At 57.2% G+C, this 22,110-nt stretch overlaps 1 protein-coding gene across 7 annotated transcripts in view; it reads left to right on the top strand.

Moving 5' to 3' along the window:
- The window catches only part of HTT (huntingtin), a 122,579-nt gene that overhangs the window by 95,010 nt on the left and 5,459 nt on the right, over positions 1 to 22,110 (top strand). For 5 of the 7 annotated variants that reach the window (XM_069594839.1, XM_069594836.1, XM_069594835.1 and 2 more), the window contains 19 exons: positions 3,865 to 4,039; positions 5,512 to 5,691; positions 6,009 to 6,185; positions 6,468 to 6,544; positions 7,625 to 7,763; positions 8,755 to 8,877; positions 10,578 to 10,791; positions 11,164 to 11,309; positions 12,724 to 12,901; positions 13,836 to 13,931; positions 14,330 to 14,517; positions 15,650 to 15,776; positions 17,591 to 17,691; positions 18,516 to 18,670; positions 18,942 to 19,081; positions 19,493 to 19,575; positions 20,010 to 20,137; positions 20,239 to 20,368; positions 21,704 to 21,859. In XM_069594839.1, coding sequence (XP_069450940.1) covers positions 3,865 to 4,039; positions 5,512 to 5,691; positions 6,009 to 6,185; positions 6,468 to 6,544; positions 7,625 to 7,763; positions 8,755 to 8,877; positions 10,578 to 10,791; positions 11,164 to 11,309; positions 12,724 to 12,901; positions 13,836 to 13,931; positions 14,330 to 14,517; positions 15,650 to 15,776; positions 17,591 to 17,691; positions 18,516 to 18,670; positions 18,942 to 19,081; positions 19,493 to 19,575; positions 20,010 to 20,137; positions 20,239 to 20,368; positions 21,704 to 21,859 — 2,713 coding nt within the window. The remainder of the gene's footprint in view (positions 1 to 3,864; positions 4,040 to 5,511; positions 5,692 to 6,008; positions 6,186 to 6,467; positions 6,545 to 7,624; positions 7,764 to 8,754; positions 8,878 to 10,577; positions 10,792 to 11,163; positions 11,310 to 12,723; positions 12,902 to 13,835; positions 13,932 to 14,329; positions 14,518 to 15,649; positions 15,777 to 17,590; positions 17,692 to 18,515; positions 18,671 to 18,941; positions 19,082 to 19,492; positions 19,576 to 20,009; positions 20,138 to 20,238; positions 20,369 to 21,703; positions 21,860 to 22,110) is intronic. The other 2 variants (XM_069594838.1, XM_069594834.1) reach the window with 1 other exon arrangement.

The following is a 22,110-nucleotide window of genomic DNA, read 5'->3' as shown; positions in this document are numbered from 1 at the left end:
AACTTGCCTGCGGTCACAGGTTAACATACGTGCGTACATGCGTGTGCGCACACGTGATCCCCCAGCTTGTTTATTTCCACCTGTCATAGCCTAAACTGGCGCATCAGTGTGCGTCCATTTCTAGGCCCTCTGTCTGCTGTTTCCTTGGCCTCCGTGTCTGGGTTTAGGTCAGTGCCGTATTGTTCTGATTGCTGTAGGTTTGTAGTGTAGTTTGAAATCAGGGCGCGTGATACCTCCAGTTCTGTTCTTCTTTCTCAAGCTTGTGAGAAAGAAGAGTCTTTTACAGGTTCTGTGTGAATTTTAGAAGTCTGTTCAGGTGCTGTGAAAAATGCCGCTGGGATGTGGATAGGGATTGCAGTGAGTTTATAGACTGCTCTGTGCGTTATGGGCATTTTAACAATATTGTTGTTTACTCATTCAGCCGTGTCCAGCTCTTTGCGACCCTGTGGACTGTAGTCCGCCAGGCTCCTCTGTCCATGGGATTTCCCAGGCAGGAGTTCTGGAGTGGGTTGCCATTTCTTTTTCCAGGGGATATTTCCAACTTAGGGATTGAACCTGCGTCTCCTGCCTTGCAGGTGGGTTCTTTCCCTCTGAGCCACCTGGGAGGCCCTTTAACAGTATTAATTCTTCTAATCCGCGAGCAAGGAGTATCTTTCCACTCGTTCGTGTCTCTTTCATCAGCGTCTCAAAGTTTCACCTCCTTGGTTGCATTTCTTCCTAGTTTATTATTTTCAATGAAATTGTTAATGGGGTTTCACTCATTTCTCTGATAGCTTGTTATTGGTGTATGAAAATGCCACGGATTTCTGTATACAGTAAGTCCCCTACACACAGGCCTCCGCGTTGTGAGCTTTCAAAGATGCAGACATGTGTTCACGTGTTGAGTCGCACAAGGCCCACGTGTCTGGTGTGCAGTGTTGCGTGCGTGCGTCGTCTAAGACGGCTGTGCTTTGGGTACTGTGCGGGACTGTGTAGGGCCCTAGTACAGGGTCTTAATTTTAAGACCAGGGTATCGTCCATGATGAGAGGAGAAGAGCTACTACCCAGACATCACTGGATCGTTTTTTTTAAGAGAGTAGATATAATTGAATCCAGCAAGGAACTGGAACCTGTGCCATCCACATCAGGATGAGTGAAACTCCATCTCGCCCTCCGTCTCCTCTTGCTGACGATCCTTCCACTCTACCATCTCCCACCCACTCTCCCTGCCCAGTCACTAATTTTTCTTGCCTGTTCACTCAGGGCCAACCCCTGTGTGTCAGCTGTTGTACTGTACTTTTCAAGGTACTATACTGTAAGACTTATTTTTTGGTATGTTTTTTAACGTGCTATTTGTGTGAAAGCTATTTATAAGCCTGTTACAATACAGTGGGCTTACAGAGCTGATCTGAATACTTGGGCCAACTTTGTTGGGCTTAGGACAGAGCTCACTCGCACACAGGGGACTCCCTGTGTAGATTTAGTATGCTGAGGTTTTACTGAACTCGTTTACTGCTTCTAACAGGTTTTCAGCAGACCCTTTAGGGTTTTCTATGTGTAGTACCATGTCACTTGGAAGTAGTGAAAGTTATGCTCCTTTCTGACTTGAATGCCTTTTATTTCTTTTTCTTGCTTAGTTGTTATGGCGAGGATGTCTAATACTGTGTTGAATAAAAGTGGTGAGAGCAGGCACCCTTGTCTTATTCCCAATCTTAGAGGACAAGCTTTCAGCTCTTCACCATTGTGTGCGATGTCAGCTGTAGGTTTGCCAAAAATGGCCTCTGTTGTGTTGATGTGTGGTCTCTCTGTACCCGTTTTACTGAGAGGTTGTTTTTTTTTTTTTATCATAAATAAATGTTGAACTTTGTTAAGTGCTTCTGCTTCCGTTGAGATGATCGTATATTTTTTGTTCATTTTGTTAACATGATGTATTGGTTGGTTTACAGATGTAGAACCGTCCTTGGCATCTCTAGAATAAATGCCGCTTATCGTGATATGGGATCTTTCTAGTGTCCTGCTGCGTTCGGTTTGCTGGTACCTTGTTGAGGATGTTTGCGTCTGTCTTCATCAAGGATGTTGCGCTGTCGTTTGCCTTTCTTGCGGTGTCCTTGACTGGTGGTTAGGACGCATGTCCACTTCCAAAAGGTGAAAGTGAATTACTAGAGTTTGGGATACAGAGTAGTACAAACCATTTTTTTTGCATGTATACTCTGCAGATACAGCAGTGCTTCATCAGATTGTCACCGAGGCTCTGTACACAGCCCAGTACACGCCGGCTCTCAGTTGAGCCCGGGCTCCCAGGCCGCGCGTCCTGAAAGTACCCGTGGCTGCCACAGTGGGCTCTGCTCTGCTCCTTATCTGGGCGGCTGCATCCTCATGGGCTTATCCTTTGCTTTCTACTGTCAGGTGGGCGGGTCCTGCATATGCAGTCACCTTCTATTTGGGAAGATCGTTCACTATCAATAGCTGGCAGCATCTGTCTTGGGCGCTTGCCCTCCTACAACCTGGGACCAAGTTTGGGTTGACATTGGACTTTCTCTGTGTCCACCGCTAATATTTAAATTGTACATTCTCCGCTCCACCTTCAGAGGCTCTTTCCCTTAAGGCTATACCATGGCGGAACAGAGTTAGAGCTTGAATGCAGGTCATGTTGGGGCTGGCAGGAGGGCTGATTGAGAAAGGAAGGGTTTCTGTCGACATATAATTTGCAGTGCATTGAATGTGCTCATCTGTGCCCAGTGAGGTCAGGTCGCCCACCACAAGCAAGATTTGGGACAGTGCCGTCGTGGCAGGCGCTCCCATGCCCGGAGCCGTCACCCCTCCCCCGCGCGCCCTTGGTGACCGCGCTCCGTCTTCTGTCTCTGCGTGCGGCCTGTTGCAGAGTGCCTTGTGAACCCTCTGAGTCTGGCTTCTGTCACTTAGCTCTGCGCAGCCCAGGTTCATTCCCGTGTTGCACACTTCGGAGCTGGCTGCTTGTGACTGCTGCACCGTTTTGCATTGTGTGCACGTCCGCTTATCCATTGACTCGAAGAGCAGAAATGGTAATTAAAGTTTGTATTTTTTTACCTGTAGAATTTTTTTATGCCAGTTCTCGTCCAAACGCTGAGATGTTCGTAGGAAAAGTTGACACATTTCAGAATATTCTAGTCCTGATGTTGTCTCCATCTCTGCTAAGCCTTGGCCGATGAGGCGAGGGGCTTGTTTGACTGTCCCTCGAGTCAGTTTGCTAGCATAGCAACTGCTGCGTTTTAAGAGTGGTGGCCAGAATTGAGAATCTCAGAGTCCGGCATCATTGATGCCTTATCGGAGGCATATGATAAGCCTGTGCATAGGCAAATGACAAGCCTGTGGTGATGCATCCCCCAAATAAGGAGCGGAGCCGGGCAGACCCCACCTGTTCGTAATGGGAATAACAACACGGTGAGAAGTAACTGTGAACTGAAATAACCTTCGCTGGTGAAGAATTAATTTTTCAGAGAAGCTTTTAGTTGGGGTTTCCATGATAACGTGGACCCTGCAGGCATGTTTAGGCTGGTAACTGAAGAGTGCAACGTGGGCGTGGGGGGGCTTTCTTCTGGATCCTGACAGCTTTCAGGGCCTTCCAGAAGCTGTAGCCGTGAGATCAGATGCCGCCAATGGGAAGAGAGCACAGAAGTGTATCTGCAGGGTGGAGTCGGCCTTCAGTCAAGCTTAGTTTCCGGCCTGTTAAGTCTTTTCTTTAGCTTTCCGCGTGTGCTTTATCCCGTAGCTCAGGAGTAGATCACCAGGAGTGGCCTTACACACATCATTCTGCTGTGGCCATATTTAGAGTAAACCGACTGTTAGAACTGGGGCGGGGCAATAATCGTCTTCAGTGTTGTGAAAGTAAGCCCACTGCCGCCTCAGGAGCGCCTCCAGAGCTTCTGTTGCTCCTTCTAGAAGACGCAGCCTGTCCAGCACGAAGTCGCTGAGTCCGGAGACGTCTGGAGAGGACGAGGATCCCGACGTGGCTTCCAAGCTGGGGATGTGCAATAGAGAGATCGTGCGGAGAGGCGCCCTCATTCTCTTCTGCGACTACGTCGTAAGTGTGCAAATGCTGGCGGTGGGGGTCAGGGGTTCATGCAGGTAATGCTGCTACTGACTGACTGCTGCCGTCCCACCGTTCCGCCAGTGAAAAACTAAATTTGAATCCTGCTCCTAACTATAGTGAGAAATCAGACTCAGAGTCTGGTCCCAGGAGTTTAGGTTCGTCTGCAAAAGGCTGGGTCAGCTATCACTTGCTCAGGCCTCTTGCAGCGCTGGGCGCCTTTGCTGTCTTCAGTGACAGTAATAATGGAAAGAAGCTACAAATCTGGCTGAGTGAGGTTCTGATTAAAATCTGTTTTAATCTGTGGAAAAGGTTTTCGGAAGTTAATTGCCACGTTTTTAATAGATTCCTGTTTGAATGACATTCTTTTAAAATATGACTGTTTTAGTATTTTTTTACCATAAAATTATAGTCATCTCTTATTTAACACAGAAAATTTGTAAAAGCCAAATAAGTAAACAGAAGAAAATTAAGCCTTAATGGTTGTTACTCAGAGAGGACCCAACATTCCACCTCGTTGAGGTTTGCTCCTTTCTCTGGGTGGACGGAGAATGCCGCCCGCCTCCGGGGCAGACGTGACGTGCTCCCCTCCGCCCTCTGCAGAGCTCTTTTCTGCCATGATAGCAGTTTGTTAATACTTACACTTTGCTTTACATTCTTGTTGTTGAAGTAGTTTTTCTATCTTGTTCCACTTTTTAAAGTAATTTGGTATAATTATATAATGCTGTTTTCACAGAACAGTAAGAAAAATATTTATTTTATGTTAATACTATCAAATTATCCCACATAGAAAGTATTAATCATTAACCCGATGGCAGAAAATGTATCTTGTTTTGTAATTTCTGCCCAGGATCAGGAATTTTAATGAAAAGGCAGCATACATATTTTAAAATGTGTACTTTTTATCTCCTCCTAAACCTTACATGAAATATCTCCCCTTAAGGTCTGTCGGACCTGTAGGAAGCACCATATTTCAGATTCGGAAGCTGTCAGGACTGTGGCAGTCAACAGGGAGCTCTTTCTCTCCACTGACTCGTCACAGAGTTGGGGCAAGAGTGGCTGGAGCGCTCCCATCAGGAGGCCGGACTGAGGCCCAGGGCGGGGGGCGCAGGGTGCACTCCGGCAGAGTGCCACCTGCCCTGGAGTCTCACGCGGCCACCACTGCCCTGGGTGCCCCGCGCCCCTCAGCCACACTCCTCAGTCCTGGGGCCGTGCTGCTGGGCTGCGCATCCCTGGGGCCTGAAGGGAGGTCACGGCCAGGGTGTTTGGTTGTTGGGGGCGGGGTGGGAGTCAGGCTCTGTGACATGCGTTCGCCCTCGTCAGTGTCGCTGTCCAGACGCTGGGCATTTTCAGTGAGGGCTGCGGTCTGGAACCGGCGCACTCCTCCCTGCCCGTCCTGGCCTCTTCTTGGCATCGCCGTGTGTGTCCACTGGACGGGGGCCTCTCATTGCTGGCTTTGTGCTCAGTGCCAGAACCTGCATGATTCGGAGCACCTGACGTGGCTCATCGTGAACCACATTCAAGACCTGATCAGCCTGTCCCACGAGCCCCCCGTGCAGGACTTCATCAGCGCCGTCCATCGGAACTCCGCCGCCAGTGGCCTTTTCATCCAGGCGATTCAGTCTCGCTGTGAGAACCTCTCCACTGTAAGTCTCCCGGGTGCCAGCCGCTGCGCGTTTTCTCTGCCTGAAGAATGGAGCATTGGCGCTTTTGGCTTCTCTTGCTGTGGAGCGTGGGCCCGGGGCGTGCGGGATGCAGAGGCCCCAGAGTGTTGGTGCACGGGCTTTGTCGCTCCACTGCGTGTGGGGTCCTCCCAGATCAGGGATCGAACCCGTGTCTCCTGCGCTAACAGATGGAGTCTTTACCCTTGAGCTACCGGGGAAGCCCCTGTTGGTTTTTTTAATCTATTCTTCCCACTGGGTAAACCCGCTGCCCTCGTCTCTGTCCTCCTCTCGCTCTGCAGCCCACCATGCTGAAGAGAACTCTCCAGTGCCTGGAAGGGATCCACCTGAGCCAGTCGGGTGCCGTCCTGACGCTGTACGTGGACAAGCTTTTGTGCACGCCGCTCCGTGCACTGGCTCGTGTGGTCGAAACCCTTGCTTGTCGCCGGGTGGAAATGCTTTTGGCCGCAAATTTACAGGTACTAGGAAATAACACTGCGGGTTGATTTTTACCGGAAGCTTGGCAGGGCAGGCGAAACTCTGGGCCAGTTCCTTTTCCACAGGCGGCATCTTCACGGCCGCGAGGGAAGGTGCAGCATGGCTGCGTCGGTCCTTCTCGTGTGTCTGGCATCTGTGCTTCCTGCGCTTCCAGTCCGCCTCCGCTCCTAGGAGCCGGACGCAGCTGTTGTGTTTTGTAGATGAGCACGGTGGTCCTGGCCTCCTGTGCATCGCACACGCTGACGTGGTCTTGTCTCCTCTAGAGCAGCACGGCCCAGCTGCCGGCGGAGGAGCTGATCCGGGTCCAGGAACACCTGCAGAGCAGCGGGTTAGCACAGAGGTAACGTGGGGCCGGGCTCCTCGTTGCGGGTGCGGAGATGAGGGTCCGCAAGGGCGCAGCCTCACAGGGCAAGAGAGGGACGTGCGTTCTAGGTGGCAGATGGGCCTCGAGAGAGCCTTCAAGATTACTGGTGTCTGTGTGCAGAGTGCAGACCCGCTCTGCCGCGTTAGTCCCGTGGCTGAGAAGGGTGCGTATCGACATAGCTCTCACTTACCGTCTGCTCTGAGTGGAAGTACCGGTGATCAGCTCTGTCTTAGTGAGGATCAAAACCTGTGATCCGATTGCTGAGTTAGACAGCAGAGCTGAGGCACGTTACCCAGAAGTGTATCTGTAGCTCATCAGCGTTCTCTCTCCATAGCAATCTATCACCTCCTTTTGTCTGCAGAGCCTTAGAGGCCTTTATCTGAAATCCTGATATCTGTGACATGAGTGTATTTCCATCACTGCAGAATAAAAGGGAGCTTCACCTTCTCTCCTGCACAGTAGGGAAGATGTGTGCAAGAGAGCTGGGTCAGTGTGCTGCGACTGCTGTCTCAGGAGTAGCAGTTGACGGTTTAACTCGGAGGGACAGGACTTGCTGGGCAGTGTGTGGCCTTAGGTGACTTGTCAGTGCGTGGAGTGACTCGCATTGTAGTCTGCATCAGAACTTTGTTGTTCTCAAAACAAGTGACGGGAGGTCAGACTTTCTCTTTTCGCCCCTAGATGAGGAAGAATAAAAATACCCTGTGCCAGATGAGGTGACTCGGTCATGGAATGAATGTAGATGGGTGTAAGCTGTGTATTATGTGGGGACTGAGTAGATTTTGTGCACTGGGGTCGTACCTGGTCCACTGTGGGTTCATGAGCAGCGCTGTGTGGCTGTCACGCTGTGTGTCCCTGCGGCACTGCTCGGTGTGAATGCAGTTTCTGGAGAACGCTAACGGGCCACGTCTCTGTGGAGGTGGCCTGTCACCTGGGCCTGACCTTCGCACCGTGACTTGTGTGAGTGTTGGTGAGAAACAGCTCTGCGCAGTTTCAGGCTCGTCTCGTCTCGCTGGAGGAGCCCGTTCAGCTTCTAACCCGCCTGTGATTGGCTTCCAGACACCAGAGGCTCTACTCCCTGCTGGACAGGCTTCGTCTTGCCACCGCACCGGGGTCGCACGGCCCCACGCCCCCCGTCACGTCCCACCCCCTGGACGGGGATGGGCCCCTGGCACTGGAGGCAGTGAATCCTGACAAAGTAAGTGTCTGCGTGTTGACACCCCGGCCCTCGGGTCACTGAGGACTGCTGTCCGCCTGGGCTGTGGGGTGGCTCGGGTGGCAGGCTGTCCCGGTGCCCAGCGCGGCCCCCGAGGGCCCTCAGCCTGCCCCAGTTCTTGCCGGCGGTGGCCACAGTTGCATCGGTGACAGGGCTGTGCAGTCTGGCCCTGGCTTTTAGCAGGGGCTGAAGGTTGGATGGCCAATGGAACACGGTGTCTGTGGCCCACCACCCAAGTTGTCTCCTCTGCTTAGGCCTGCTGACCCGTGTGTATCCACACCCCACCCGCGGGCCCGGGCACCTTGTCCTGGGTTGGGAACCACTCACCTCAGAGCTGGGGCTCGTTCAGAGCTCTGGCAGAGTCTGGCTCCTCTCCTTTCTGGGAGAGAGTTCAGTTTTAAATATGTCGTTGGACCCCAGAATCCAGCAGCCCAAGCAGGGACTAGTGAGACCCAGGCCACAGTTCTCAGGTGTGACTTGTCCTCACGTCCACGGTGCTGGCCCTGGGGAGAGGGAGCAGAGTAGACTCCCGGAGGCAATGGGTGCGCTGCCCAGCAGGGTGGACAGAGGTGGGCCTGCTGCCTCGGGGCACGGCTGAGGCTCAGGGACAGCGGTGCCTTCAGCAGATGAGAGGAGGTGGTGCGGACAGGTGACAAGTCCACGTCGCCGCCCTCGTGGCCGCTCCCATAGGAGGGCCCGCGGAGTGGTGACGGCCGGCATCCAGTCTCGCTGAGGGTCGGTCGTGGCCCAGGGACGGCCTGGTGCCCTCGGGCTGGGCCGTGGACGTGGGGATCAGGCAGCGTGGCCGGCATCTGGTCTCACTGAGGGTTGGTCGTGGCCCAGGGACAGCCCGGTGCCCTCGGGTTGGGCCGTGGGCGTGAGGGTCAGGCAGCGCGGAGACAGGCTGGCGGCCAGTTTGCAGTCCCAAGAGCCCGCGCGGCCGCAGCCTGCTGTCTCCTCCCCTTCTGCCCAGGACTGGTACGTGCAGCTGGTGAAGGCCCAGTGCTGGACTCGGTCAGACTCTGCCCTGCTGGAAGGCGCAGAGCTGGTGAGCCGGATCCCCGCGGGCGACCTGGGCGCCTTCGTGATGCACTCGGTACGGGGGCCGGGGAGGCGGGCCTGGGTCGCTTTCGTCGCTGCGCGGGCCTGCTCTGCTCCGCTGCCGTGTGGCCACTTGCGGTGCACACCCCTCACCTTCGTGCCTTAGAGGCAGGGAGCCTGATGCAGCATGTGATCTCAGCCCCCAAGAGTCCTGAAGGGGGGCGTCGTGTTTAACTCACCCTTTCACGCAAGTAAAGGAGGTCAGGTATAGGTGTTAGTCGCCCAGGCGTGTCCGACTTTTGGCGACCCCACGGACTGTAGCCCACTGGCTCCTCTGCCCCTGGAATTCTCCAGGCAGGAATACGGCAGTGGGTCGCCATTCCCTTCTCCAGGGATCTTGCCACCCCAGGGATCACGCTTGCACCTCTTGTGTCTCCTGTGTTGGCAGGTGGATTCCTTGCCACTAGCACCCCCTGGGAACCTGAAGGAAGCAGGCTCCCTTGAATTGTAGTGAGGTCTGCATGCTTGTCTCGTGCCCCTGACGGGCGGTAGGTGTTGCGGCACGTGATGGAGCAGACTCTGTGAGGATGTTCTGGAAGCTAGGAAGCCCCTCCCTGCACCCAGTGCATTCAGCGAGGCCCCCGCAGGCTGCTGTGTGGAGCTGGCCACAGTCTTGGCAGGTCCCCTCTCAGCCCTCCTGGGACCAGCAGCTGATAAGCCTTCAGGGGTCGTGGTGCTGCCTTGAGTAGACCAAGGGGGAGTGAAGTAGGGGCCCAGGAGACAGCCCAGGCGTGACACAGAGCCTCACGGTGCAACCACGGAGCCGCGTGTTCCAAGCACTGACCCTCCAATCAGCGTGAAAACAAAAGCTCCCTGGAAAAAACAGTAGGATCAGTTTGCTAAAATCATTTTAAAAGCCATTCAGTGAAAGCTGATTTGCTGGCAAATGATAAGCTTACTTAATAACTGATTCATGAATTTTCCAAATTTGCTAATTAGACTTTTAACAGCTTTAAAGAAAGGCTCGGCTGTAATGGCTGTACCAGAGGGCTCAGTTTTGGTCACTGGTGATGACACGCTTTTCTGAATGTTAACTAAAGATCAGCTGGAAAGATCCTTAAATGGCTTTCAAAAGCTGGCAGAGCGCAGTACGCATTGAAGCCTCATCGAATGAGTGCCGCTTTTCCAATCAGACTTGCCGCATTTCCACGCCTGCTGTGACTTCTTTGAGCTGCTTTTGAAACATCACTTGTCTTTTTCAGACACTGGGGACTTGGGTGTTCCACTGATTTCCTGGGCGGCACATCAGCTTGATTTTTGTGTCTGTATCAGTTAGAATTCCGTCATATTTAAGTTTGACTTCAGATAAATAAGAAGGCGGAAACATTTCTTTAAAATCAAAGTCGCAGGACTTGCCTGACTGTCCAGCGGTTAGGACTCTGCGCTTCCACTCGGGGGCGTGGGTTCCTCCTTGGCTGGGGAGCTGAGATCACACATGCCTCATGGCTCGGCCAAAATAAGTAAATAAAAATTGAAGGACCTAGTAGAGTCCAGAAACATACCTCACAGGTCGGATGTTGGACGGGGGTGGTCGGTTATCTGTGAAGGAAGCGGGAGAGGATACTTGTTCACAAGTCGCTGACACCGTGCTTAGCTGCCATCTCCGAATGTCTGTGTTCTACGCTCTGCTGTGTGTCTCTTGCCTGACTGAACACATGTCACAGTCGTTGTTCAATCTCTAATGCCCTAATTCAGGAGTTCAACCTGAGCCTGTTGGCGCCGTGCCTGGGCCTGGGCATGCGTGAGATCTCAGGGGGCCAGCGGAGCCCCCTTTTTGAAGCAGCTCGCATGGCGACTCTGGACCGCGTGACCGTTGTGGTCCAGCAGCTTCCTGCTGTCCACCAAGCTTTCCAGCCGTTCCTGCCCCCACAGCTCGCCACCTACTGGAGCAAGCTGGATGACCTCTTTGGTAACTAAACTGAAAGCTCTTCTTATTTTTATAAAATGCTGCAGAGCCAACGCTAGGCTTTGCACCAAGTGAAAGTACAGTGAACGCTCTGGATTAACACTCTGAGGCATTTACAGAGGCAACCGGGAGCCCGCCCTGGGCCCTGGCTCTGTGTGTCCTTGGTGTGTGTCCCGCTTTGCCATTCTTTGACGTGGCCCAGGCTCTGGGCCCTGAGGAGCGCAGTCTCAGCCTTGGGAAACAGGGCCTGGGCTCGTGGGACGGCGGGGTGCGTGTGGCGCATCCCAGGAGCTGTGTCTGCCGCCGCTGTCAGCTTCGCGGGGAAGGTCAGGGCTCTGCTGAGGACTCGTCCACCCACGGGCCCTTCTGTTCCAGGGGATGCTGCGCTGTATCGGACCCTGACCACCCTGGCCCGGGCCCTGGCCCAGTACCTGCTGGTGTTCTCCAGGCTGCCCAGCCATTTGCAACTTCCTCCTGAGAAGGAAAGGGACACCGTGAAGTTCGTGGTCATGACCCTCGAGGTAAGCCGCTGTGCGGGAACTCGGGCTCAGAGCGGCGGGAAGTGTGAGGGCGCCGCCCGCAGAGGGAGGAGGCTCCTCTGTCTGAAACCCAGTGGGGCCGGCCGAAGCCCACCCGAGGCCCACCTTCCCGCAGCGACTTGTCCCGCAGCACGCCCACCCCCGCTCTGCTGGGCGCAGCCCCTCCCCTGGGTGCTCCGCTGTGCAGTCTGCCTCATGGTTGGCAGCCCCTCCCCGCGCCTCTGCCTCTGGGCTGGGGGGCGGGCTCTCTGAGGAGTCAGACCTGGGACCTGGCCTCCTGCCCGGGGTCTCCCAGGTACAGGGCAGGGAGGCCTTGCTCACTTACTTTTGAGTCTGTTTCCTTGATGCCGAGAAAGTTTTTTGATTTAGTACAAACCGTCCATTTAAAATTTTTTCCAGGAAGAAAAAGTTATGTGTGTTCTAATTTTAGATACTTAAAAAGTAGTGATCTGAGAAGTTTGTTATATTTTAAGTTGAACAATAAGCCTGCAATTTTCAGCTGTGGGGAATTGAACGCTCTCGGTGTTAACACTTATAAATAACCCCCAACCCGAAGCGTGTGCTCAGGGTGGAGCACAGCCCTTTCATACGCCCTCTGGAGAAGCGCCCGGCCTGCACCCTGCACGGCAGATACCTGAAGAGTGCCCACACGCCCGCCGCCTGGCTGTGGGGAGACAGCGGCGTGCAGAAGGCACTCACGCCTGCTCCTGAGGCGACGAGCCCGAGTGCTGTGGCGCCGCCCTTCAGACACTGGGGCCGCTGGAAGGCTGGCAGACGGGCACCTGGTGGCCTTGCAGAGGCTTCTGCCGTCGCCGTGGGCAGGGCAGCCCTCCCTGCAGTGCCCCGTTCAGGGCTCCCTGAAGCCCTATGAGAGCTGCTGGTCCCGTTTCACAGGCGAGGGGAGCCGGGCTGAGAGGCTCGACCCGCTGGGAAGCAGCCAGCACGGTCTCACTGCCAGGTTCAGCCTCCGTGACTGTGGCCAAGGCCAGGCCCCAGGCTGTGGGAGCCCCCCTGGGCTGTTGGTCCCCCAGGCTGTGGACTGTGGGACCCCCGGGCTTTGGGAGCCCCCCAGACTGTGGGACCCCCAGGCTGTGGGCTGTGGGACCCCCAAGCTTTTGGATCCCCCCTGGGTTGTGGGAACCTCCGGGCTGTGGCAGTCCTAGGGGAGCGCCTGGCCCGCAGCCTGAGTGGTCAGAGCCGGCGGCGCGGAGGCTGAAGGCAGGGCAACCAGATGAGGCGGGCGTCCCCCAGTGAGCAGGCGGGTCTGGGTTGGGCTAGAGGAGCTCGGGGTGGTGGCCTGAGGCCATGGCTCCGGAGGACACTCTGGACTTGCCCGACGGCGGGCCCTGGGCCGGGATGGGGCCCAGGGCCTTCCTTCACACAACCCGCCCCACAGGCGCTGTCGTGGCACCTGACCCACGCACGGGTCCCGCTGAGCCTAGACCTGCAGGCGGGCCTGGACTGCTGCTGCCTGGCCCTGCAGCTGCCCGGCCTCTGGAGCCTGCTGGCCGCGCCCAACATGGTGACCCACGCCTGCTCCCTCATCCACTGTGTGCGGTTCATCCTGGAGGCCAGTGAGTCTGAGACGGGGGCGTGCTGTCATCTGGCCCTTGAAGCGGCGGTCAGCGCCGCAGGGCTAGTCGCAAGTGGTCGCTTGCCACCTGCTCTCCAGGTGCTGAGTTGGGACTCGGGAGTGAGGAGGTGGAGGATTTACGGGCCTTGCCTTCATCTCCAGTCTCCTGGAGTCGGCACTAGAATTTAAGTTGCTTCTGTGTAGATTTGGAATTTCAGCTTTCATTAAAAAATGCATCTAATTTATGGCCCTTTGATTTCTGGTCCTGGTTAACTGTTTCATTCTTTTAGTCGTAAATCATCATAAGACTAATAAGATTACGTTCAAAAAAATTCCTTGTTTTCTGTTATAGTCGAAATGCTTGTTTCTATACTGTATTAATTTTGAAATAAAAGTGTCTTATTCTTTTCAAGGGACAGTGTCCTTAACAAGGGTGATTAGTCAAAATGTTTTTAAAATTGGGTGTTATAGTTTACATGTGAGAGGGTGTCTTGATGTTTTGTATTTTTAAATTAAATATAGAGTGGTGTTTTGAAGAGTCATTGTTTAAATTGTTTTCATCTGTGCATTTGTAGTAACATGAAAACGAGGATCCAGGGAGTGATTTACCAAAGCCAGGCTTCTTGGGGCTCCAGGCATGCTGTTAGCAGTAATGGATCATGAGCTGCCTGATGAAAGCCCTCAGGGTCAGAGGTGGCAGAGAGCAGGAGGACTGGGGACTCAAGTGTAGAAGCGTTTTAGACTGACCCAGAGGTTGATACCCGAGTCTAGTGGGTCTGAAATTGTCCCAAGTTGAATCTAGGAAATTTCAACCTCTTTCGACCTAGTCTGTCACTTGGGAAATGTTCATAAGGCTGCACGAATGTAAAAATCTGAACAGAAAGGAGTGGTCGACATGCTCTGGAACGCTTCTGTTTGTTCTGTTGTGATCTTAGTTGTGGTGCAGCCCGGGGACCAGCTTCTTAGTCCAGAAAGCAGGACGAGCGCCCCCAGGTCTGCCAGAGAGGACGGCGTGGACTCAGACACACAGAGTGAGTCTCAGGCTCACGCCTCTTCCGCCGCGCCTGCGGGGGCTTGAGACTCGGTCACGGAAGAGGCCTCCCGCGCGGTCGGTGTGGACGCTTGACCCGACCTCGGCTGTATCCTGCTTGTCCTGGAGCTGGGGGTGGCGCCCTGCCCGCCCCGCTGTGGGCATGCTCCGCCGCCTGGCTCTCTGTGACCCCACTCCCCGCGGGGGTGTCCCGCTCAGCTGATGGGGCTACAGGAGGGTGAAGTAAATGAGTCCACGTGAGGCACCCACGACAGGTCACGTCTCTGGCGCGTGGTTGGCCTGTGCCTCCCATCCTGCGAGGCCGGGCAGGTCGGGGGCGGGGCGGCGGTTCGGGGTGTGTTTCAACAGAAGGGGCCTCTTACGGTGGTGTCTGTTCAGCCCCTCAGTACGTCGCTGCAGCCTGTGGCATGGTGGCCGAGATGGTGGAGTGCCTGCCGTCGGTGTTGGCCTTGGGCCACAAGAGGAACAGCCACACGCCCGCGTTCCTCACACCGGTGCTCAGGAACATCGTCATCAGCTTGGCCCGCCTGCCCCTCGTCAACAGCTACACGCGTGTCCCGCCCCTGGTGAGTCTGCCCTCCCCTGGCGCAGGACGGAAACGAGGCAGACTCTCGGCAGGCCCCCAACTCGGGGGTCCCTGAGCAGGAAGCCAGGTCATGAGCGCTCTGATGCCCGCTGACGGGGCCTGTGTGCAGTCAAGACGACCGTCCGGGTTCCTCGGGCGTGACGTAGCTCGGCCGTTAGTAGAAGTGCCCTGAAACGGGGTGAGGAGGTACGTAGCAGGCGCCAGGCATGATTCTAAGGTCATCAGGCCCGTTTGTTTAGTGGGAGAGCAGAAATTATGCCCCTGTCAGCAGTCACCCCAGGGCGGCCCGGGGGTTTGGCAGAGCCGCAGCTCAGCTGCTCTTCCAAAGCTGGCTTCGGAACTGGAACCACGATCCAGTGGGCATCGTTAAAGGACCTGGCTCCAGATAACTGGCAGGGCCTGGATGAGCAGGGTGTGGGGCTGCAGCCGGCCGGGGGAGGCGGGCCGGGGCCGGAGGCAGGTGCTTGTTGCTACCTGGGGAGGGCGCGCGCCAGCTGCGGGGGGCGCAACCTCTGTGCGCTCGAGATTCTGCAGTGGCTGCTCGGAGGAGGCGAGAGGCCCTTGGCTTGAAGAGGATTTTGCTGTGGGAGGGGAAGAAGTCCCACTGGGGGCTCCTTCTGAGAGAAAGCCCAGCAGCTGCTGTCCTGAGGTCACCGTGGAAATGGGAGGAGAGCCGGGGAGCTGGTGCCGCCCTCGGGCCGTCCCCGCAGGTGTTGAACCTTTGGGAGGGAGTGGGGAGCAGATACAGGAAGGCACAGTCTGGAGGCCCTGCTGTCTGGCCTGCACAGACCACGCCCCGTAGGCGAGGCTCCTTGCGCGAGTGCTGCACCCCACACAACTCCCTGAGAGTGCCAGAGGCACTGGAGCTGCTGCACCAGGGGCCGGACTCGGGGACCCAGCGCGAGTCCTGGCTGGTGGCTCGCACCCTCGAGGGGCCGGCTGGGAGCTGGGCTCCTGCTGCTGGAGCAGCGCCGGACGACAACGCTGGACTCGGAGAGCTCCCCCGTTCAACCGTGTCTGCAGCCAGGGAGCTGTCGGGAGAGAAGGCGCCTTTCCAGGTGCCCTCCCCGTCCGGCCACCCTGCCTTCACTATTTCTCTCCCACCGTCTTAGGTATGGAAACTCGGATGGTCACCCAAACCGGGCGGGGATTTCGGCACAGTGTTCCCTGAGATCCCCGTGGAGTTCCTCCAGGAGAAGGAGGTCTTTAAAGAGTTCATCTACCGCATCAACACGCTGGGTAGGCCGGGGCCCTGTGGGCGCATCGCCCTAACACAGCTGCCGGGAGCCGGGGCGGTGGTGGGATCTGCCTTCTTTTATTCCAGGGAGGAGTTGAGGCAGGACACAGTCGTGTGCGTATGTTCTGTAATACACACAAAGCTGTCACGGTAACGGAGTGTGTGTGCATGTGTGTGTGAGAGAGCGTTTCTTTCCCCGTGTTCAGATCAGGTCAGGCGGTGCCCCCTTGATGGGCGGTGCTGAGCCGGGTTCAGCCTGTGTCTCCGCCCCTCGGCTGGAGGGTGCGGGGTTCCCTGCGGGAGCCACCTGTAATCACTGCCACCCTGACCCCTGTGTGCCAGGCAGAGCGGTGTGCTCCGTGAGGCAGGGCAGGCCACTTTGACCCCTAGGACTGCGCTTCTGCCGTCCATGGCATGGGGGTGGCGGCTGTTTCCCACAACTGCTGCAACCTTAGAAACGGAAGGGGCCCTGATGCACGGCGTCCCCGTCAGCAGCAGGGCCCCAGGCTTCGCTCAGGACGCCGCCTTGCTGCCTGCAGCGTAGCAGAAGCTCACCCTCTTCGTCCACGTGTCGTGGCTGGGGGTAGGCCTGGTGCGTGAGCGCTGTCAGTGGCAGAGGCTGCGAGGCTGCGCCCAGCATGGCGACTCCACCCCGGCCCCAGCCCCATGTCGGGCCCCTCCACCCAGCGCCCGTCCTTTCTCAGCCTCCATGGGGTCTGTGCTGCGATGACCCTGGGGCGTGGGCCGGCAGACACCGCGCTGCCACCTCTCCTCCCTGAGTCGAGCGGTGAGCGAAGCCTGAGCAGCAGTCTGAGGCCGCCGCTCTCGGAGCTTCCCCGCCCTCTCCCCAGCGGCCCCCCGCCTCCCGCAGCCCGCCCGACCCCCGTGCCCGTGTCTCGGGTACCTTCCCGTCTGCGTAGTCAGTCCCCGCGTGCCTGGAGGCAGCCTGCAGGCTTCTCCGGACGCCTGCTTCGCTGTTGCCCATTGTCCTTGCTGCTCCCCTCTCCTCCCACGGGAGTCAGCGCGTGTCTGTCTGGGCTTCCCGTCTCAGCTTGTGTGTGTGGCTGATCCATACCTGAATCAGCCGCTCTGTCTGTCCATGTGCAGGTCACCAGAGAGTTCCTGACATTTGAGGCTTTGGTTTTCTGTCCTCGGCACCCCATTCTTGCCCCTTGTAGTGTTGATTCAAGTGGCATGGCCTCCTCCCTCCTAGGGTCCCGGCCCTTGGGATAACTGCTCACCCAGGACCACCTTGGGAGTGCCTTGGGACGGTGGTGCCTGAGAATGGCCCCCGAGACGCCCTCCTCACGGACTGGACTTCCCCCATAGATTACACTCTGTCTCAACCTCCCGTCCTTCTTGAGGGGCCAGGGCAGCCATTGCTCTGAGCTTCGATGGCACTGCCCTGACGTAGAGTTGACACGGCAGCCCGTGCATCCGTTCGGGTGTGGTTCCACGGTGGAGGCTGGACACACCCACACGGGCTGGGGGTGTGACTCTACGTAAGGCTGTCCCAGCCCCTGCTGAGCAGGGCAGAGGGCGCTCTGACCCCATCTGAGCGTCACCCGCTCAGACGTCCACACAGCAGGGTCCAGAGGGTGCTTTGCACCAGGCCACCTGGGCTGAACTCAGCCGAGTCGGTCTGCTCACCACTGGGCTCGGCCGGCGGTGAGGCTGCACCGCAGTGCCATCCTGAGGCTCTGGGCAGTGGCTGTGTGGGCACCTGGCCAGCGAGAGCCACAGTGCCCACTGCCCCATCTCACAGAGAAGGCGGAGCAGTGGGGACCCTCTGTCTAAAGCGACACTCGCGTTCCAGGGTGGACCAGCCGCACCCAGTTTGAGGAGACATGGGCCACCCTCCTCGGCGTCCTGGTGACTCAGCCACTCGTGATGGAGCAGGAGGAGAGCCCCCAGGAAGTAAGGCTGCGCGCGGGGTCCAGGGCAGCACGCCCTTCCACCTGTCTCACCCGGGTGGTAAACGGGTGGCCAGTCACATCCTGGCCGGTGTTCCAAGGTCTGGGTGCTCTAGGATCGTGGCCCAAAGGCGTTAACCACAGCGTGCTGCCTGCAGGCCGCAGGACTGTGTCCTTCCTTAAATGTATCTTACGTTCCGCTGCTCAGCATCCAGGTATGGTGTGTAGCAACGTTTCATCAAAAAGGAAAGGCGTGTCTTAGAGGCCACACGTGAAAACTAGTGTTGATTTCTCTTGACTTGTTTTCCAAAAATTTTATGGGGCCTGGAGTGTTAGTGCATATTGTGGTACTTTAAGAAGACGTGGTCTGATACAGGAAAGCCTGAAACATTAAAAGCTGTCAGGTTCGCGTTCTTCAGATAGAAGGTGTGGTGTGAAGCGGCAGAAGTGGCGGTTCAGAGAGTGTGTGTGTCCGGCGTCACCAGGAGTGACGTTCGCCGGAGAGGAGCCAGCGGCTCGTCCTGTGCAGGGCCCCTAAAATCGGTGAGGAGGCTGAGGACAGTTTCTTAAGAAGTAATTCATATTTGGAGCTTTGTGCTTGGAGGAAAGCTGGCTTGGAAAAGTGACCACTTGCCCGTCAGATTTATCTCAAATCACAGATGTGTGTGGATTCTGGTGAATTTAGGCAGATGCCCCAGGACCCCCGCCGGGAAGGCACACCTGTCTGTCCGCTCGGGGCCTGTGCCTGTGAGGCCGCCTGGCTAGGCAGCCCCAGGGGAGGTAGTGTGCTGCGGTACGCGCCTTGGTGACCTGGGGCTCTCCTTCCAGGAGGATGTGGAGAGGACGCAGATCCACGTCCTGGCCGTGCAGGCCATCACCTCCTTGGTGCTGAGCGCGATGACCGTGCCCGTGGCCGGCAACCCGGCCGTGAGCTGCCTGGAGCAGCAGCCCCGGAACAAGCCCCTGAAGGCCCTCGACACCAGGTGGGCCCGGGAAGCACGTGCCCAGGGCACGGCTGCGTGGGAGCAGGGAGGCGCTGGGGCGCCCTCTCCTTTGCTGCCAGGGTGGTTTGGTGGCTGAGGCTGACGACCTGGCCTCCAGTGTCGGGGGCCGGCTCCAGCAGAGCTAAGGGGGCACCTGTGCAGGGCCCGAGGGCCTTGGCTGCACCGTTTCCTGGCAGCGAAGCTGGGAGTCGGGGTTCACTTTGAAGATTTTGGAGGAGCTGGGTGCCGGTAACCTTTGCTCTGAACTTAGGTTTGGAAGGAAGCTGAGTGTCATCAGAGGGATTGTCGAGCAGGAGATCCAGGCAATGGTTTCCAGGAGAGAAAACGCCGCCACTCACCACCTGTACCAGGCGTGGGACCCCGTCCCGTCTCTAGCCCCAGCCACCACAGGTTCCAGGGGCTCGTGGGGGGGTGGGTTGCGTGGGGGTGTCAGCCGCTCCTTGTGCCCGTGAGCACGGCTGGACTGTCCCAGTGCCAGGGTGGGGGCTCGGTGGGCACCTTGTCAGCGACCACTAACACTCCAGCTTTTGCAGCTCAGCCCACAGCCAGTTCCCGTTCAGTCTGGTTTGTTATGGAGAAAAAGTGATAGTTCTCATCACCCTGCTGGCCCTGCAGCTTCATATGCTGTGCGGGGACGGACTCCCCACTGAGGGGGCACTCAGGGCTGTGCGGGGACAGACTCCCCACTGAGGGGGCACTCAGGGCTGTGCGGGGACGGACTCCCCACTGAGGGGGCACTCAGAGCTGTGTGGGGACGGACTCCCCACTCTGCGGGGACACTCATGCATCCTTGCCCTGCAGGTGCTCTCATCAGCCATGACAAGCTGCTGCTGCAGCTCAACCCTGAGCGTGAGCTGGGGGACATGAGCTACAAGCTTGGCCAGGTCAGTGCCCGGCAGGCGGCCAGCGGGGCCGGTTCCTCCCCACCCTCCCTCCAGAGCTAGCTGACTGTCCTCTGCGTAGGTAGGGGGCTTTGTTACATCATTCAGAAACACGGGCCCACACGTGTTGTCTGGTGAGAGGACCGGTTTAGAACAGAGATCCCACCTTCTGGTTCCATTTTGTGTCAAGACCTCACCCTGACGTCCTTCAGCAGCCAAGTTTCCTTTTTCTTTCTCAACGTTCCCTTTCTTAGTGGCGCTTCCCCCTCCTCAGTTGCTCCCAGGGGCATCATTTGGGGTCTTAAGCCGCGAGCCCCTGAGGGTCTGACTAGCCCTGCCCAGGGACGGGGGTTGGTGCTTGCCTCAGAGACCCCCAGTAGGCCCGGCGCCCCTTGCCTCCAGCACCTGAGCACCACCCCATCCCATGTCGCCTGAAGGTGTCCATCCACTCGGTGTGGCTGGGGAACAGCATCACGCCCTTGCGAGAGGAGGAGTGGGACGAGGAGGAGGAGGAGGCCGAGGCCCCAGCACCGTTGTCCCCGCCCACGTCTCCGCTCAACTCCAGGTTCCCTCTGCCTTCTGTCCAAGCGAGCGGGAGCTCCCCCCAGTCCCTTGTTTGGGGGCCTCTTGAAACAAACCTCTCATCTCTTTCGGGGGAAATTGCAGGAAACACCGGGCTGGAGTCGACATCCACTCCTGTTCGCAGTTTTTGCTCGAGTTGTACAGTCGCTGGATCCTGCCGTCGAGTTCCGCCAGGAGGACCCCCGTCACCCTGATCAGCGAGGTGGTGCGCTCGGTGAGTGCCCTGCCCGCCCCTGCAGTGCCCGGGCCCCGCGCGGAGACTCGGGATGTTGTAGTGCTTCTGAGGCCAGGGGAGGGGCTGCCTCCACAGCGCAGAGCCGGGCAGGCACGCCCCAGCCCAGTGGCCACATCGTGGAGTCGGCACGGGACCGCCTGTCCTCGCAGCGCTGTCTCCTCGGGCCTGTGACAGACGTACCTCCCCAGCAGCCAAGCACCCATCCGGGCGGTGGTTGTCCAGGGGTTGGGCTCAGAGTCCTTCACGTCCGGGAGCTCGGAGGGGCCACCAGGAAGTGTAGCTTCCTGTGTGCAGCACCTGTTAGTCCTCGCAGTGTTGAAGTCACACCTGAGAGGTTTGAAAAGTCACTTACTCGGTGCCGGCTTGTCACGCGGGTTACGTCCAGAAGGAGGGCCGCCCAGGACTGGACTGTTCTTTTTATCTAAAGGTGTCTCCTTTTGGGAATGACTTTCTTTTTTTTTTCAAGCTTGTTTTTCTCAGTATCCCTTTAAAGGTTTCATATTTGGTCAAGTTGATATTTTTAAGAACCTCGATTTTAACTTGTAAGTTGCAGATTGACTTTTATCAAAGAAGTCAGCAAACTACAAGTACTGCTAAAGATCTTAAAAAAAACAAGTTACTAGAAATTCATGGTGGTCCAGTGGTTGGGACTCAGCACTGCTGTGGGCCCAGATTTGTTTCCACAAACCACACGGCATGACAAAAAAAAAAAGATTGTCTATTTAAGAATAGTAACGACAGTGTAAAGGTTTAAGTTGCTTTGCATCTAGCACCTGGCTCATCAGCACTCCCTGGGTTCTCATTCCCCCGAGTGTTCAGTCTGGTAACATCAGGCAACTTCTGGAAAACAGCACTGAGTGCGAGAGAGGGCCAGGTCGAGTCAGCGTTGCTACAGGTGTGTTTGACCTCGTGACCCCGAGAGGCCTGCGTGCCTCCATGGGTGGCCTAAGTCCTGCCGGCTGAGTTGTTCAGCTGGGCGGGGTAGGGGCCCTGAAGACCAGCCAGCCCCCACCTCCAACACACTCCCGGTGATTGGGGCCTTCCGCTTGATCAGAGCCCGTCTTCAGATGTCACGAGAGAAAGTGGAGGCTCTGGAGAGGCAGAAGAAATCAGTGCCAAAGCGCTGACTTCTGAGCCAGGCGCCCGTCTCTCCTTCGCCGCTTTGATACCTGGGCTGGTGGTGGCCGCAGCGTGTGAGCACGGCTCCAGGGAGACTGCAGGCACCCTTCCTCCTGGGCCCAGGCTCTGGTGCAGGTTCTGCTCCAGAGGGTGGAGCCCGGAGTGACCTGCCCCCCATCCGTGTGTCGTTTCCAGCTCCTCGTGGTCTCGGACTTGTTCACGGAGCGCAACCAGTTTGAGATGATGTACCTGACGCTGACGGAGTTGCGGAAGGCACACCCCTCGGAAGACGAGATCCTCCTCCAGTACCTGGTGCCCGCCACCTGCAAGGCGGCCGCTGTCCTCGGGATGGTGAGCGGAGGCCATGCGGAGCCTTGGCTGCGGGAGGAGGGTGCCCCACTTCGCTGTGGAGCGTGGGGTGCCAGCTGGGCCTCTGGTGGGGCTCCCGTGGCCCTGGGTCCTGCGGCGGCACGGTGCCTTCTCCAGGGGCTCGGCTGTGCGCCAGGGGGCCTGAGGCCAGGTCCACCCCCTTGAGAGCGCCTCCGCTCCCGCAGCACCGTCCAAGGGGCAGGAAGATGAGTCCGCTGGCTTCTGCTGTTCGA

Source organism: Ovis canadensis, chromosome 6 (assembly GCF_042477335.2).
Source record: "Ovis canadensis isolate MfBH-ARS-UI-01 breed Bighorn chromosome 6, ARS-UI_OviCan_v2, whole genome shotgun sequence".
NCBI classification, from domain to species: Eukaryota; Metazoa; Chordata; class Mammalia; order Artiodactyla; family Bovidae; genus Ovis; species Ovis canadensis.
This window is presented reverse-complemented; position numbering and strand designations above follow the sequence as displayed.